General features: G+C 45.2%; 1 protein-coding gene across 5 annotated transcripts in view; it reads left to right on the top strand.

Moving 5' to 3' along the window:
- Positions 1 to 16,409, top strand: part of LOC121582153 (F-BAR domain only protein 2) — a 76,551-nt gene extending 60,142 nt beyond the window's left edge. For 2 of the 5 annotated variants that reach the window (XM_041897769.2, XM_041897768.2), the window contains 10 exons: positions 356 to 997; positions 1,484 to 1,596; positions 1,840 to 1,972; positions 3,872 to 3,931; positions 4,582 to 4,693; positions 10,630 to 10,785; positions 11,721 to 11,853; positions 12,625 to 12,824; positions 13,149 to 13,378; positions 13,711 to 16,409. In XM_041897769.2, coding sequence (XP_041753703.1) covers positions 356 to 997; positions 1,484 to 1,596; positions 1,840 to 1,972; positions 3,872 to 3,931; positions 4,582 to 4,693; positions 10,630 to 10,785; positions 11,721 to 11,853; positions 12,625 to 12,824; positions 13,149 to 13,378; positions 13,711 to 13,733 — 1,802 coding nt within the window. In that variant the 3' untranslated portion in view covers positions 13,734 to 16,409. The remainder of the gene's footprint in view (positions 1 to 355; positions 998 to 1,483; positions 1,597 to 1,839; positions 1,973 to 3,871; positions 3,932 to 4,581; positions 4,694 to 10,629; positions 10,786 to 11,720; positions 11,854 to 12,624; positions 12,825 to 13,148; positions 13,379 to 13,710) is intronic. The other 3 variants (XM_041897772.2, XM_041897771.2, XM_041897770.2) reach the window with 2 other exon arrangements.
- The last annotated feature ends 370 nt before the right edge of the window (positions 16,410 to 16,779 follow it).

Raw genomic sequence — 16,779 nt, 5'->3', positions numbered from 1 at the left:
AGTTAAGACTGAAACATGCCAGGTATTCATTCCTCCTCACGTTGCACAGAGATTGCATATGATTGCAGTTCACAGTTCACTAGAACTAAACCTGCCTGTCCCATAGATGGAAACTAGTTTAATTATAGTAATCTCTAGATGGGAATCCCCAAGCCTTCTGAGTGAAAGTACTACTTGATTGTGACTACAGTACTAGTTTGTTCAGTATAATGCAACAGAATAACTGATCAATTCATATATAAATTCATATAATGTTTTACTTGTTCTGTGGCATTCCAAATATGTAAAGATGTTTGCATGAGTATCTTTGTAAACGTTAGCTGGTATGGTTCCTCCTCCTTACTCTGTGGTATAGGTTTATCACTCTGCCCTGCCCTGGACTATCTGGCGCCCTCTACAGCTGAGGTGGTGTTACAGCGGGAGCTCTCTTCTCCCCCACTGGCAGACAGCCTGCAGCAGGCCAAAGGAGAGGTCACCCCTCTACCTTCCTCCACCACCACTACCACCACCACCTTCTCTCCATGGAACTCACCAGCCGACCCCTTTCTGGCCCTAAAGCCCATCCCAGCACGGGCCCAGAGCGCCCCCATCACCCGGCAGGAAGAGCCCATAGACGCCCAGGATCCAACCCCAGTCCCCACAGGCCCAGACCCAACAAGTGTGCCTCAGGGAAAGGACCAGTCTGCCTTCTCCTGGTCCCAGAGCCAGTGGATGGCCTTCAACGACGACTTTGTGCCAGTCAGACGCCAGCAGAGCTGCGGTCCGGGTACAGGTCTGGTCAACCGCAACCGGACCCAGTCTAACCCTCCTATCGGCAGGCCTCAGTCTTGCCGGTCCATCTGTTTCTTCTCTGATGACCCCGCTGACCCCTATAATAAGATGGCGCTGAGCAGTGGGGTTGGGGAGGACAGCGCCTCCTCTGTCTCTGAGGTCTTTTCAGCACTGACAGAGGGGATGGTGGCAGCAGCAGCAGCAGCAGCTAGCCAAATACACAACGGTAACCTCTAGCATGGCATAAACTGAGATTATTTTTTTTGACTGAGTGAAGTGTGAAGTTTTGCCTTTGCCATTTTTATCTTTTGTTCTACTTTTTAAAACCGTTTTTTTTTCAGTTTCCACCTTTTATAAATATTATTTTATTTCGACCTTATTTACAATATGTTGTGTTGATTAATGTATTTTTTATTTAATGTGTGTTTTGTTTTTGTTTTGAGGGGCATATGCTTGTTTGCCTTAGAGAATTGTTAACACAAAGTTTTGTGAGTGATCTGAGTTTTGTTCTGTATGCATTTTATGCTTTGGAATTTGTGCATGTCGTGACTTCTGTGTTGGTGCATGGTTTTGCATTACTTTGAGTTACTCAGTGATGTCTAAAAAGTTTAAAGTGTATTACATAGTGCAGCATGGTGTTACCTCATCATACCCTGGATTCTTACTGTAAGTCCTTTCATTTTTGTCTGATTGACCCCCCCCTTCCCTGCAGTGCCTGCCCTGGCCAGACCCACTACCCCTCAAACTGGTGCCATGGTGCCTCCTCCACGACCCTCTTCCCGACCCAAACTACCCACAGGAAAACTCACAGGAATCAATGAAATTGTGAGTACCTGCCCAGTATCAATCTCCACCAGAGCATCTGCTGACTATCTGATAGAGAATCTCCAGTATCATCACTAGACTTAAGATAACCTAGGAATCAGAGTATTAATTGGTGGAACCATTCTCTATTGATTAATGATAATAGACGACATTTATTTGGCGTTTTTGTTTACTCTTGCTTTGTACCCTGTATGGGGTTAATTTGTTGGTTGATTTCTGGGTTTGTGCTGTCTAACCCACCAGGTGCGGCCGTTCAGCCCGCCCAAGACGTTGTCCAACGCCAGTCCTCCTCCGGCTGCTCCCCTGGCCCGGGCAGAGAGCTCCTCCTCCCTGTCCTCCACCGCCTCCCTCAGTGCCTCCAACACACCCACCGTGGGTAAGGAATAAGGATATGACCAAGCTCCATCACCTCGTCTCTCTACAGTCTACTCCTCTCTACTTCTCCTGTCATCTCCTCTTTACAGTCTTCTCCTCTCCATCCCCCTCTTCTCCTTTCACCTCCTCCCCTCTCCCTCAATTCACATTTCTTTACTGCTTCCTCTCCTCCCTCCCGTCTCCCTTATATATTCTCTTTCCTTTTCTCCCCATATTCTCTGCTTGTTTCTTCTCCTCTCCTCCTCTTTTATATATTCAATTTCCTCCCTCTTATATTTCCTCTCCTCCTTCCTCTTAAATTTCCTTTCCTCCTCTCTCGTATTTCCTTTCCTCCTCTCTCGTATTTCCTTGCCTCTCCTCCTTATTCTTTCTTTCCTCTCCTCCTCTCTTGTATTTCCTTTCCTCTCCTCCTCTCTCGTATTTCCTTTCCTCTCCTCCTCTCTCGTATTCCCTTTCCTCTCCTCCTCTCTCGTATTCACTTTCCTCTCCTCCTCTCTCGTATTTCATTTCCTCTCCTCTTCTCTCGTATTTCCTTTCCTCTCCTCCTCTCTCGTATTTATTTTCCTCTCCTCCTCTCTCGTATTTCCTTTCCTCCTTATTCTTTCCCTTACATTTTTTACATTTTAGTCATTTAGCAGACGCTCTTATCCAGAGCGACTTACAGGAGCAATTAGGGTTAAGTGCCTTGCTCAAGGGCACATCGACAGATTTTTCACCTAGTCGGCTCGGGGATTAGAACCAGCGACCTTTCGGTTACTGGCCCAACGCTCTTAACCACTAAGCTACCTGCCGCCCCTTCCTCTCCTCCTCTCTCGTATTCCCTTTCCTCTCCTCCTCTCTCGTATTCCCTTTCGTATTCGCTTTCCTCTCCTCCACTCTCGTATTCGCTTTCCTCTCCTCCTCTCTCGTATTCCCTTTCCTCTCCTCCTCTCTCGTATTTCCTTTCCTCTCCTCTTCTCTCGTATTTCCTTTCCTCTCCTCTTCTCTCGTATTCGCTTTCCTCTCCTCCTCTCTCGTATTCCCTTTCCTCTCCTCCTCTCTCGTATTTCCTTTCCTTTCCTCCTTATTCTTTCCTTTCCTCCCCATATTTTCTTCTTGTTTCTTCTCCTCCACTCTCACCTAAACCCACTTCTTGTCTTTAAACCTTATTGGGCTTCTCTCCTTCCCTCACTCCTCTCCTCCTCACAGGGCCTGAGCGTATCTTTCGTCCCTCCCTCTCCTCTCCGGAACCAGAGTTCCTCCTTTCTCCCTGTCCTCTGTTTCTCCTCAGCCAAAGTGAGTCTCCTCTCTTCCTCCTCCTCCCTCTACTGTAGTGTTTTTCAACTAGGGGTACTAGAACCCCTGGGGGTACTGGGCCTATCCACAGGGGGTACTTGAGAAGACTAATTAGACCATAGGCCTACTGGTAAAATGCACATGATGGGGTACTTCAGGGGTACTCCGGGCAGAGCAAAATTCAGTTAGTGGTACAGTAACCGAAAAAGGTTTTATTGTCACATACACTGGATAGGTGTAGTGAATGGTGTTGTTTTACAGGGTTAAGTGCCTTGCTCAATGGCACATCAACAGATTTTTTACCTTGACGGCTCGGGTATTTGAACCAGCAACCTTTCGGTTACTGGCCCAACGCTCTAACCGCTAGGTTACCTGCCGCCCAGTGGGAACCGCTGCTCTACTGTTCTGTCACTTTCACTCTGTGAAGCCTACTACACAGTGTTTCTTAAGGGTTTCTCACCATTCTAATCTCACACAAATGCTCACATTCACACCCAGGTGTTTTAGTTGAGAGCCCATTGCCTTGTACCATCTCACCTGCCAGTACCATCAACCTCACCTCACTGCTTTCTGTGGCTTTTTGGTTTCTTTCCTATTTTTTTTTTCTTTTGTTGGGCCCTTAAAGAGGATGATGGTTTCATCGGGAAGCTGCCCACCTTTGAGAAGCGCTGTGAAACGCCTGCAGGTAGGGTGTGTGGTAAACCAGCCCGGACAAGCCTCTATTTGTGACATACTAACTACGGCCACTCGGATTGGCTGACTACTCGCCAATGTCTGCCTGCTCATGAAAAATGTCTCTCTTCTTAACGTGTCTGTCTGTCAGCGTGATCAACATAATAAAGAGTTCAGCATAGTCGTGTTCTGTTTAAAAACAAATAACAAGTTTGAAGGTAGGAAGTTCATTACAGTATTATAACGTTCTTACTCAAAGAATCCCAAACAGTAATTCATTAAAATGATGAATAGTAACCTGACTCAATAATACCTCGTCTTTTATTCAAACAAAATGTAATTCCTAGAGAGGTATGATTATTTTGGCGTGTAATGCCTTGGATATTTTGAAATGTAATTATTCCTCTTTTCCTCCATAATGACTGACCTTATTTGGTAAATGAACTATGTTCTTCAGGTGTTGTTTTTTGCATGAATAAGTATGATGCTTTTGATGTCAAAGTTGAATTGAATTGTACACTTCAGTAATAATAACAGTACACTCATTCGATCACGCTTTGTCTTTCTCTCTCTTCCTCTCTACCTGTCCCTCTTTACCTCCCTCTCTCTCTACCTCACACCATTTCTCCACCCCCCTCTTCATTCCCTCCCTCCCTCTATCAGGGACATCTCGCGGTCCCAGCCCAGTGACCCTGGCGTCCCAGGATGCCTTGCCCATCGCTGTGGCCTTCACAGAGTCTGTTAATGCCTACTTCAAAGGAGCTGATCCCACTAAGTGAGTCTCACATGACCTCCTACAGCTCAGAGAGCTGGCCCCAGCCTGGGTCTAACACACACAGCACGCAAGCCAACATACGCACTCACACTGCATGCACGCAGACACACACACGCACACACACACACACACACACACACACACACACACACACACACACACACACACACACACACACACACATATATACCACTACACAGACACACACACCATGAACAGCCATTGGGGCATACACTGAGTGTATAAAACATTAGGAACACCTTCCTAATATTGAGTTGCACCCCTTTTGCCCTCAGAACAGCCTCAATTTGTCGGGGCATGGACTCTACACCTGTCAAGTGTTTCCAAAGTGATGCTGGCCCATGTTGACTCCAATGCTTCCCACAGTTGTGTCAAGTTGGCTGGATGTCCTTTGGGTGGTGGACCATTCTTGATACAAATGGGAAACTGTTGAGCGTGAAAAACCCAGCAGCGTTACATTTCTTGACACACTCAAACCGGTGCGCCTGGCACCTACTACCATACCCCGTTCAAAGGCACTTAAATATTTTGTCTTTCCCATTCATCCTCTGAATGGCACACATACACAATCCATGTCTCAATTGTTTCAAGGCTTAAAAATCCACTGATTTGAAGTGGATTTAACAAGTTACATTAATAAGGCATCATAGCTTTCACCTGGATTCACCTGGTCAGTCTATGATATGGAAAGAGCCATTCTTAATGTTTTGTACACTCCGTGTATACTGCTGCATACTGCTATTCAACTCGTCCATACACATAATATGCATTTTAATTTACCGGACATTTAAGAAATGTACCGAATCCATGTGCATTGGGTGAGTAACCTGATTAGCACGTCCAGCCACAGTGCTCAGAATGACAGAAATCACATTTAGTTTATGGTAATTCATCTTAACAGAACATGCAACTCAAGGATGCAACGGCGTGCGTCCTGCTTACCAATTTCCAAAGTGCAATTTGAAGATGTTAGAAGAACTGTCCACATTTACTTTTCTTCAGCCAACAAGATGAGTAACGAGCAGCAAAATCACTAGCCTATGTACTTATTCTATTGGTCAGCTTGTCATTCTGTACGAGAAAGAAAGAAATAGCCTATTCCAAACAGACTCTGGGACAGTTGTGGGACGATAGATCCCAAATTCATACAACTAGTAGGCCAAGGCAACATCCAAAAATCTTTAGAGGCTACGCGCTGTGATGTCACGAGAGGCTGTGTCCTGGAGGGACGTTACATCCCCCTGAGGTGGCTGCAAACCCAGACAGCTATGGCTCCATCTGCTGGTATGGTCGGGAACTCCACCCCTCTATGGCCAATCTTCCCACGCAGCTGAAACAAATGAGGAGCTGATGAGCTGAAGGTTGGGGAAGGGAAGAGACACACTGAGGGAGTGTGTGGGGGGAAGGGAAGAGACACAGTCTCCAACCTGGGCTCTCTGGAGGACAAGAGTGCTGCACGTCCACTTCCATGAGGAATATAAGGATTTGGAGATACTTACCTTTGGGAAATACTCACCTTTGGATATATGCACCTGTGGAAATACGTGTGGGACATTTGGAAGGACGTTTTGCTGGGTTGGCCACTAGCTGCAACGTGGAATACAGTAAGACTGGGGAAAAGTTATTTGAGCGAGGGAGAGTTATGATTTTGGATGTGGAAGAGACATCCCTGAACTGTTAACCCTTAAAGAGCCACCAGAGAACAGAATTGTGTTATACTTTCGTTAGTTTCCCAAGACCTTTAATAAAATCCTTGTTTTGGTTGAACCTGGTCTCCTTGCACTACTTGAGCAATCCCGCTGAAAGCTGTGTAGCCTCTCGTGACATCACAGATGGTGGAGAATACAGGCACGCTCAAGCGTTAATAGTGCATGTCAGAGGAGGATACCGAAGGTTTGATCACCCAGTTTTCCAAGTTGGCCGTAGGCTCCCCGCCGACTGAAATGGAGGACATATTGAAAGCCCTTGTTGCTGGCCAGCAAGCCCAGATGCAAGCAAACGTGGCTCTCTTGGAGGAGCAAAAGAAAGCCAACCTTCTGAAGGCAGAGGAATTGCAGTTGCAGAGACAGAGGGTGGTCCAAAATACCCGCCCAATAAAGGCAAGTGACTTTATATCTAAGATGGGAGCTACCGATGACATTGAGGCATACCTGCATGCATTTGAGGCCACGGCCACTAGGGAAGCCTGGCCCAAGCAACAGTGGGTTGGTCTGTTAGCCCCCTTTCTAACCGGGAAGCGCTGAATGCTGTCCGGGACCTGGGCCCTGACCAGGTTACTGACTATGATGCCCTGAAGTCTGAGATCCTCAGCAGATATGGACTCACAAAGTTTGGTATGGCCCAGCGCTTTCACAGCTGGACCTTCCAACCAGACCAACCTCCTCGGGCGCAGATGCATGAACTTGTCCGAATCGCAAGGAAATGGCTGGATCCGCAGAGGAATACAGCAGCGGCGGTGGTGGAGGCCGTTGTGGTGGATCGTTACCTACGCGCCCCTGCCTTATGAGGCAAAACGGTTCATCAGTCAACAGGCCTTGACCACGGCTGATCTGACCGTGGAAGCTGTGGAAAAGTACCAGGCCACAGCGGAGATGCTGAATGCTTCCCGAAAAGACCCCAGGAGTGCGGCCCCACCACAAATGGGAAGAACCCGTCCAAAGGACCCCAAGGTCTCGAACCCAGCCACGTCAGGACTTATCCCGGCTCCAGGGGGAGCCAGAAACCAGGCGGGTCCAAGAAGAGTACACCAGGAGGGGGGAAACTCGACAGTGTTACCGGTGTGGGGAGATGGGACATATCTCCTGGCAGTGTGGGAAACCAGCCGATGAACCTATGCCCACTGCGGAGTCCTCCAGCTCAGCACCCACACACCGTTTTGCCTCGCTCTTGGGAGTCGTAGATGGCGGCCCAGATCGACCCCCCACCTGCCCGGTAACTGTGAATCACCATGATGTGGAGGCCTTACTGGATTCTGGTAGCCGGGCCACCCTGGTGCGTAAGGATTTGGTGGGCCCAACGTGTCTGACCCCGGGAAAGTCCTCCCAGTTTCCTGTGTCCATGGGGACACCAGAGAATACCCCATTACTGAACTCACAATGACCAGCACACGGGGAACCATACACACGACGGCGGGGTGGTTGATTCCCTCCCCGTCCCTGTCCTAATTGGACGAGACTGCCCAGCCTTTTACCCACTCTGGAGAGAGTCTCAGGAGAGGATAACCCGAGTACCTCGGAAACGGAGAGGCAAGACTCATCCTGGGAAGGCTCCGTGCAATCCTCCGAGTTACTCCACTCCCGCCCGGGCTCTGATAGGGATGGCAGGTGCCCAGACCGACACAGAGACGGAGCTACAGAATCTGGACAAAGAACTGTCTGGTCTGAAGGGGACCGCTGAGAGGTATCGTTTGTTAAAGCAACAGTTAGACATGAAGACAGAAGAGTTAGATATCCTCCAGGCTAAACTCCAACAGAGCTCCTTCCCTAAGCAACAGGAGGAGCTGGAGAGGCTGCGCAGGACCATCGAGGAGTGTGAGGAGACCCTGCGAGTAGTAAGGAGGTCCAGAAGAAGGCAGAGGAGAAGTACAAGGTGTTGGAGAACAAGATGAAGAATGCGGAGGCAGAGAGAGAGAAGGAACTGAAAGCTGCTCAACAGAAGCTAAACTCTGCTAAAACCAAGGCTGATGCGTTCAGTAAGAAACTCAAGGAGAGACAACAGGAGGCTGAGTCCCTGGTCCTAGAGTTGGAGGAGTTGAAGAGAGAGCAGTCTGGCAGGCACCACGGCAATGCGGACGCCTCTCCCGGCGTGATGCCTTCTTCGCTGCCTTTACCCGACGAGGACGTCGGTCCCGAGGAGGGGGATGTGATGTCACGAGAGGCTGTGTCCTGGAGGGACGTTACATCCCCTGAGGTGGCTGCAAACCCAGACAGCTATGGCTCCATCTGCTGGTATGGTCGGGAACTCCACCCCCTCTATGGCCAATCTTCCCACGCAGCTGAAACAAATGAGGAGCTGATGAGCTGAAGGTTGGGGAAGGGAAGAGACACACTGAGGGAGTGTGTGGGGGGAAGGGAAGAGACACAGTCTCCAACCTGGGCTCTCTGGAGGACAAGAGTGCTGCACGTCCACTTCCATGAGGAATATAAGGATTTGGAGATACTTACCTTTGGGAAATACTCACCTTTGGATATATGCACCTGTGGAAATACGTGTGGGACATTTGGAAGGACGTTTTGCTGGGTTGGCCACTAGCTGCAACGTGGAATACAGTAAGACTGGGGAAAAGTTATTTGAGCGAGGGAGAGTTATGATTTGGATGTGGAAGAGACATCCCTGAACTGTTAACCCTTAAAGAGCCACCAGAGAACAGAATTGTGTTATACTTTCGTTAGTTTCCCAAGACCTTTAATAAAATCCTTGTTTTGGTTGAACCTGGTCTCCTTGCACTACTTGAGCAATCCCGCTGAAAGCTGTGTAGCCTCTCGTGACATCACAGCGCGAATGTTCGTTCCATATTGCAATTCGCGGGAAAATACATTGTCAAAAGCACACCGCACATGTGAGAAGGATATGAAAATATCCGTGAGAAATGTAGAAAGAGTGGGAGATCTAAAGATGCAACAACTAGCATGGGTTACTAATATGGCTAGGATTGTGCTTTTGGCTACTGGCAAATTAAATACATTTGATTTGAAAACCAATAGAACATGAGAGATAGGCTACTTGTTTCAATGGCGTGTGAAAGTCTTTATAAAATAATTTGGTTGGATTTTGGCTAGGCTACTTTGAAGCAAGGTAAGAAATGCCACATAATATGTAGAAAACATTCAGGTTTCAAACAATTAAGAATATGTTTTCAAAATGCATTCTGTCTCCAGCTCATTGCAAAGTGGTGTGTGGCGTGCTGAAGCCTGCCTAGTTGCCTATGCACTTGAATGGGAAGCACACTTCAATTACCAGAAATAAAAATAGTCACTATTTTTAATCGCGGCCATTGTTTTTAACACGTGATTGCATTTAGTATTGTTGCACAGTGATTGGGCTTATAAAAGCACGTTTCACTCCAGCTGCAACTGACAGCTGTTTGATGAGCTGTAGCAGCAGTTCTCGTGCTACATCAACTGGTATTTCAATCAATGAATAGGCTGAATTTTTATTTCCTCTCCTGGACAATCGTCCGGCACCAATTTTTTAGCTTTTTTTGCCAAAAGCCAGCTATTAGCGTCTAACGGAAACCCTGGTGTGTGCGCGCGTGTTTTTGGGCGCGTGTGTGCGCGTGTCTGCTTGTGTGGAATGTTTTAGATTTTGGTAGGCCGACACCATTCTTTCAGAGTGGATAACCCACACGGGGCAGATTATAGTCTGGGGCAGAGAAAACATACACCCTTTTATTGGTTAACTGCTGTTAAATTGCTGCTGTGCAAAAGGTTTATTTTGGCAGGGATTAGCGAATGGAACATTTCATAAGCATTGCAGCGGACACACAGGGCAGGGTTAAGGCTTGCACATGGACCACACTGCAGCAGACTGGGAAGGGGTTAGACTAGTGGGCCTTGTTTAGATTTGGACTGAGGTAGCCTTGGACTGGGTCTAATTTAGACTTGGGGCTCTATTCAATAGATAGAAATGTAAAGGTAATTTCTGATTGAGTCGATATGGATTTAATAGAGCTCTTGGACTGAGTTGAACTGGGTCTAATTTAGATTTGGACTGAGTTGTATTCGGATTTAGACCAGTGGATTAACTAAAACTGAGACTGTGTGAACTGCTTCAGACTAGAACTCCATTAAACAGGTACTGTGGTAGACTGGACTAGTGGACAGAGGCTTAACCCTTTGTCTGCTGCTGTGCCCCTCAGCTGCATAGTGAATAGCACAGGTTTAACCCTTAATGTGCTGTCTCTCCTTTTACTCTAGGTGCATAGTGAAGATCACAGGTGACATGACCCTGTCCTTCCCCATGGGTATCACCAAGGTGTTCACCAGTAACCCCTCCCCTGCCGTGCTCACCTTCAAACTGAAGAACACCTCCAAGCTGGAACAGATCCTCCCCAACCAGACACTACTGTTCAGGTGAGTGGAGAAATTCAAATGTTCAGATAATGTTTTATTCACAGTTGAATGGTTAAACATTCAGACAACGTTTGAATTAACCTGATGGATGTGTAGTTACCATACAGGTGTGTAGGACCACAGAGAAACATTTAGCTAATGATTAGTACTTATTCTATATCAGTAAAGACCACATTCCAATACAACGGTGTGTGTGTAAAGAACCAAAGGAAGTCTGTAACACTGTTTGAACACCAAACTGGAGCATGTCAGTCTATCAGGGAGCCAGCCAGTAGAGAGAGGGGTGTTGAGGGGATGAGGGGGGCAGGGCGGGGGATGAGGGGATATTGGGTGGGGGGGGGTGGGGTGATGAGGGGAAATTGTGTGTGGAGTGTGTCGTTGAGGGGAAATTGGATTTCATCAGTCATAAAGCTATCATTATCCTGACAGGGAACTATTTTCCACCATTCCTCCTCAGACATCAGTTTCTTAACATGCCATGTCTAGAAGAGTGTCGCATCAACTTTCAACAAGATATCACCTCATTCCACACACACTATCACCTCTCAGTTAAAGCTTCTTGTTGTGTTTTCTCCGGCATAGCCACCATGTATCTAGCCATATCCAACTTATTTAGCAGTGAATCGTCAGTGTTAAAGTTTGAGACCGCCACCTGAGTTACAGAGTCTCTTTGAAGATTCCTTTCTTCCCCAAAAGGAGAAGTATTTTCTACCCTCTCTTTTCTTTCTCTCCTTCTCACTCTGCTTTCTCTGGGTAACCCTGAGACCACATAGCTGGTCTAATTGAATCAAATGGAATTCATGATTTAATAGCTGGGAGGCAATAAAAGGGTCATTCTTTCCGAGCTATTGGAGCTCTGCACACACACACACAGAGCCACCGAGTAGAGCAATGAATAATGGAGTTATCGTTTTCCGTGTGTGTGTGTGATCCAGTGATTCCTCGCAAAGTGATGCAAATACCAAGGACTTTTGGTTCAACATGCAAGCTCTCACATCCTACCTCAGGAAAGCCTCAGAGCAGAACCCTGCTGCGTCCTACTACAACGTTGACATCCTCAAATACCAGGTTGGTCCCAGACTAAACTAAATACTCTTTAGTAAACTGTATACTCCTATACTATACTGTGACGAGGTGTGAAAGAAGGAGTCAGGCACAGGAGGTAAAATACCGAAGTCCAGAGTTTAAACCGTTTGCATAAATCAAACGCCCCAAGCGTCAAACGAAACTGTACAAGGGAAAACATCCACCTTGGCAATAACACAGTGAAATGTAGCTCAACCGAGCTACACGCTCTCACAACAAAACAATCACTCACAAAGACAAGGGGAACAGAGGGAACACTTATACACATAGTAATTAGGGGAATGAGCACCAGGTGTGTGTGATTGACAAGACATGACAAGTGGAGTGATGAGAATGAGAATGGGATCGGCAGTAGCTAGTACTCCGGTGACGAGGAACGCCAAAGCCTGCCCGAACCAGGAGGGGGGGCAGCCTCGGTGGAAGTCGTGACATATACACTCACTCTTGTAGTAATAATGCAAAAGTCCAGAAGTAAAATGTGTTTGACTCCAAATATAACACGTTTATTACCATCACTTTTGTGTTTGTAAATGTATTTATTTCACACATTGTGAATGTATTAATTGTTTTTTGTATCATATCTTATTTTCAATCATATGATCTTTTGCCCTTTACCCTCTGACCTCATGCTGTGTCCCTGTGTGTGCAAGTGTTCTCTAAAGGAATTGCATCAACCCCTCTGAATCTGGCAGTGTACTGGAAGTGTGACCCCGCCACGCTGATCTGACCTCTGACCTGTGTCCCTCTGTCTAGGTGTCCTCTAATGGGATCCAGTCGACCCCTCTGAACCTGGCAGTGTACTGGAAGTGTGACCCCGCTACCACTGACCTGAGGCTGGACTACCGCTACAACCCAGAGTCCATGCTCTGCCCCGGCCCTCTCTCCAATGTACAGGTTCTAGTGCCTGTAGATGGAGGGGTCACCAACATGCAGTCCCTGCCTAATGCTATCTGGTGAGAGAAACGAACAGAGAACATGTGGACAGCAGTACTTTAGTTATTGATGCTTTGATTGATTGATTGATTCGTATTGACTGATTTGATATTGATTGATTTTCCAATACAAAAACAAACCACAACAGTCAAGACAGCATAGTACTGGCATCACCTGTGAGCATGATTAATGTTGTATTGTACATATCGCTAGCAGTGAATTTGTTTTCTAGTTGTGTGTCTGTAGTAATAGTGTATCTATGGTTTTCATGTCTCTACGACAGTGGTAGTACAACTACTTGTGTAAGCTACATATTCACGTCTTCTTTAATCTCTTTCCACCAGGAACTCTGAGCTGAATAAGTCTCTCTGGAAGCTGAGTGATATCTCTGAGAAGTCTGATAATGAAGGCTCAGGGTCTCTGAGGGCTAAGTTTGAGCTCTCGGACGGCCCATCCACCCCAACCACCCTGGCTGTGCAGTTTATGAGTGAGGGGAGCACGCTGTCTGGGGTGGACATAGAGCTGTTGGGAACCGGGTACAGGCTGTCCCTCAACAAGAAGAGGTTTGCCACAGGTACGTATAGGACCAAGACCTAGACTCAAAATCTGACAACTGATGAAGGCTTCTGCAGCTGAAACATATGGGTGCAGGAATAAAGCAGAGCAGTATAAACCGTGAATGGGGTTTCTTTTTCCCTACTCGCCACATAATCTGTTGTTACCTATGTAGACGTGATGAGCTACAGGTAATACATACTAACTTGTCACCTGTTTATGTTGTTTCAATGTTCATGTTGTGACTTGAGGTGAAGAGACTTTTCCCTTTTGGTTAGTCAAATGTGAATGATGTGGTCTATATTGTTGTCTAACCTGAGTGGTCCATGTTTGTGTTGTTCCTTCTCCTAGGTCGTTACATGGCAGACTGTTGAGTAGGCACACCGTCCTTGACCCCCAAGCACAACGACTCTATTGAACATTTATTTTCAAAACTTTAGTCCTTTTTGTCTTATTTATGAAAGGGGAGGGTTAGAGGGGAGAGGTGCAGCGAATACAACGTTTTTTTGTGACACATCTAGACACTTTACATTATGTCCCAATGTACCTTGTCTGTCTCGAGAAGAGAGCTTCTTAGTACAGTAAAGCAGCACTGAGTATTGATCACTGTTTAAAAAAGAAAATAAATAGAAGAAAAAACTAAGTTGGGCTGTCAGGAAATGTAAATGTATAGATATTGAGAAGTGTAATGCTTTCTGATCAATTCAGACTTTTATAAAGTCAGAACCGTAGTGTTTCGTTATGTAACAATGTATGGATTATATATAAATACATATTATATCGAAAAAAGAAAAAAAATGGAAAAAAATCTGCACTAACAATCTTTCCGTCCATTTAAAAAATATATTTGTTCTCTCCTTTGTAAATTGGGTATGTGTATTCCACTGAAGCTCTTGTAGTAACAAAGATTCTGGGTAAAACAGTGAGAAAAGAGAAGATGTGAGAGGAGAGGAAATGCCACACTTTCCTCCCTCATCCCCCTCTCCTCTTCTCCATTGCAAGTACGATCGCAGATTATTTTACTTTGTGAGACTCGAGTTCTGTTTTTTGCTGATGTATCTTTTTTCCTGGGTTATTTTTATTCTGATCATGTGCAATGAAGAAATTAAGGTATAAGCTGTCTTTTTTTAAACTAAACAGATTCTCTCAAAAGTTCTCATAGCACAACATTTAATCAGTTGTCCTGTCGCTTCTGACAATTGGTAATAACACAAGGTCAGCGCTCTTTTAAAAGCAAAAAAAAACAATACTTAACTGACCTCAGTGCCTCTTTCTTTCTGTGGATAAATTCATTGAAAAACGTACCTATGTTTTCTCTATACCCTTTTGTATGTTAAAAAAGCACCGCTAACTAAAGAAAACACCAATCTTGTGCCAGTTGTTGTTTTATAATCTTGTTTTCGGATGTTGAAGGGAAAATGCTTCCAGTTTCTACACCAGTCAAACCTAAAGGTATCTGTCTTCCAGAAACCACTGATCCAGTGTACTCACTGTCTCAGTTCTGTGTCTTTGCTATGATGTCATCTTTTTAAGTATTTTCTACTGGGGTAATTTTTCTATCTTTGATCAGAGTGAGATCTTTGTTCCCAAACTGCCTTCGGTCTATTTGAGAGCACCGGACAGCCTGTTAGCCAAGCATCTTAATCATAATCAGGCCAAATCAATTCTAGAAATGCCTTAAGAAAATATACCTTGTCATCTGTTGATGATGGTAATAAGATGCTACCCAGTTGTAATAGGCTACATTACTGCCATGTTTGCCTGTGTGGAGAGAGACAGACAACAGTTCTTAGTGCTGACTCGATTTCGTACTGAGTGGTTCATTCTTGCCTTATATACCAATGGAGGACCAGTATCTAGAAGGGCTACATCTCCTAGATGGAGAGAGATGCATACACCTTATGTATCACTTCTATCAATATCACAAGCGCATGTGTTTGTAAGCCTTTTTCATCCAATGCCTTCTCCCCAAAACTGCAGTTTTGACAGTATAGATAATGATCAGAGTACTGTATTTTCATTACCAACATTGATATGGGCACACCAGTAACACTGTGATTGTGGACTGTTAGTGTTCCATCATGAATGTGTCCATCTGACCACCATATGCTTGTTAACTCCTGGCCCGTATCCACAAAGCATCTCCGAGTAGGAGTGCTGATCTAGGATCTGGCCATATAATATGATCAATTATGATCTAAAAGACAACTGATCCTATATCGGCACTCTTACTCTGAGACGCTTCGTGGATACGGACCCTGGTATTTGGTACAGTTGATACTGTTAACGTTCTCTCGGCTTCTGAAATGGCACCCTATGCCCTACAGTCTATAGTGCAATACTTTTGATCAATAATAGTGCACTATGGAATAGGGTTCCGTTTCAGAGGCACTATGTGTAGATATGGTTAATCGCATCGCTTACTAGTAAACGTGTGATCCGACCTAACCTCAAGATAGAAGTGTTCAGCTCAACAACATGCATTTTTGAAGTCATCATGTGTAAAATAGGATTTGTTTTGTATACAGTACAATAAGTCATGATTATGTTTTGAAAGACATGGATTAATCATCACTGTTTTAATTATTGGTCAATTTTTATTTGTATGTACAATGTTTTTAAGGATGATATTTGTTTAAGATACAGTTTAAGACTCCACTTTCAGTATAATTGTAGCGGCAGATACGATCTTTAGTTGGATGGGGGGTAAAATTATGCACAAAGAATCTCTTCCAGAACACTATATATGTCCCAACCAAATGATGTGTGGCTATCCGAATGAATTTGGAGTTTACTAAACTAAAGCGTTATCATGCAAAACAAACTGTAGCATATTAGGAACGTTTAAAGAGAGGAACAACATATAAAAATCTGGATTTTTTTGAATGGAGTTCTTCTTTTAAATATCATGTCAACAGCACAGGTTACTCTCGATTCACCCACTTTGATCAGAGAAACCCCCACACAGAAACGGAATATACACTACCGTTCAAAAGTTTTGGGTCACTTAGAAATGTCTTTGTTTTCCATGAAAACATACATGAAATGAGTTTGAATAGGAAATATAGGGAATGTAGTCATTGACAAGGTTAGAAATAATGATTTTTAATATAAATAATAATTGTGTCCTTCAAACTTAGCTTTCGTCAAAGAATCCTCCATTTGCAGCAATTACAGCCTTGCAGACCTTTGGCATTCTATTTGTCAATTTGTTGAGGTAATCTGAAGAGATTTCACCCCATGCTTCCTGAAGCACCTCTGTACTAATATCCCACTTTACCACCACCAAAGCACCCCCAGACCATCACATTGCCTCCACCATGCTTGACAGATGGCATCAAGCACTCCTCCAGCATCTTTTCATTTGGTCTGCGTCTCACAAATGTTCTTCTTTATGATTCGAACACCTCAAACTTCGAT

Source organism: Coregonus clupeaformis, chromosome 15 (assembly GCF_020615455.1).
Source record: "Coregonus clupeaformis isolate EN_2021a chromosome 15, ASM2061545v1, whole genome shotgun sequence".
NCBI lineage: Eukaryota > Metazoa > Chordata > Actinopteri > Salmoniformes > Salmonidae > Coregonus > Coregonus clupeaformis.
The sequence above is the reverse complement of the archived record's forward strand: the minus strand, read 5'-3'. Positions and strand labels throughout refer to the sequence as shown.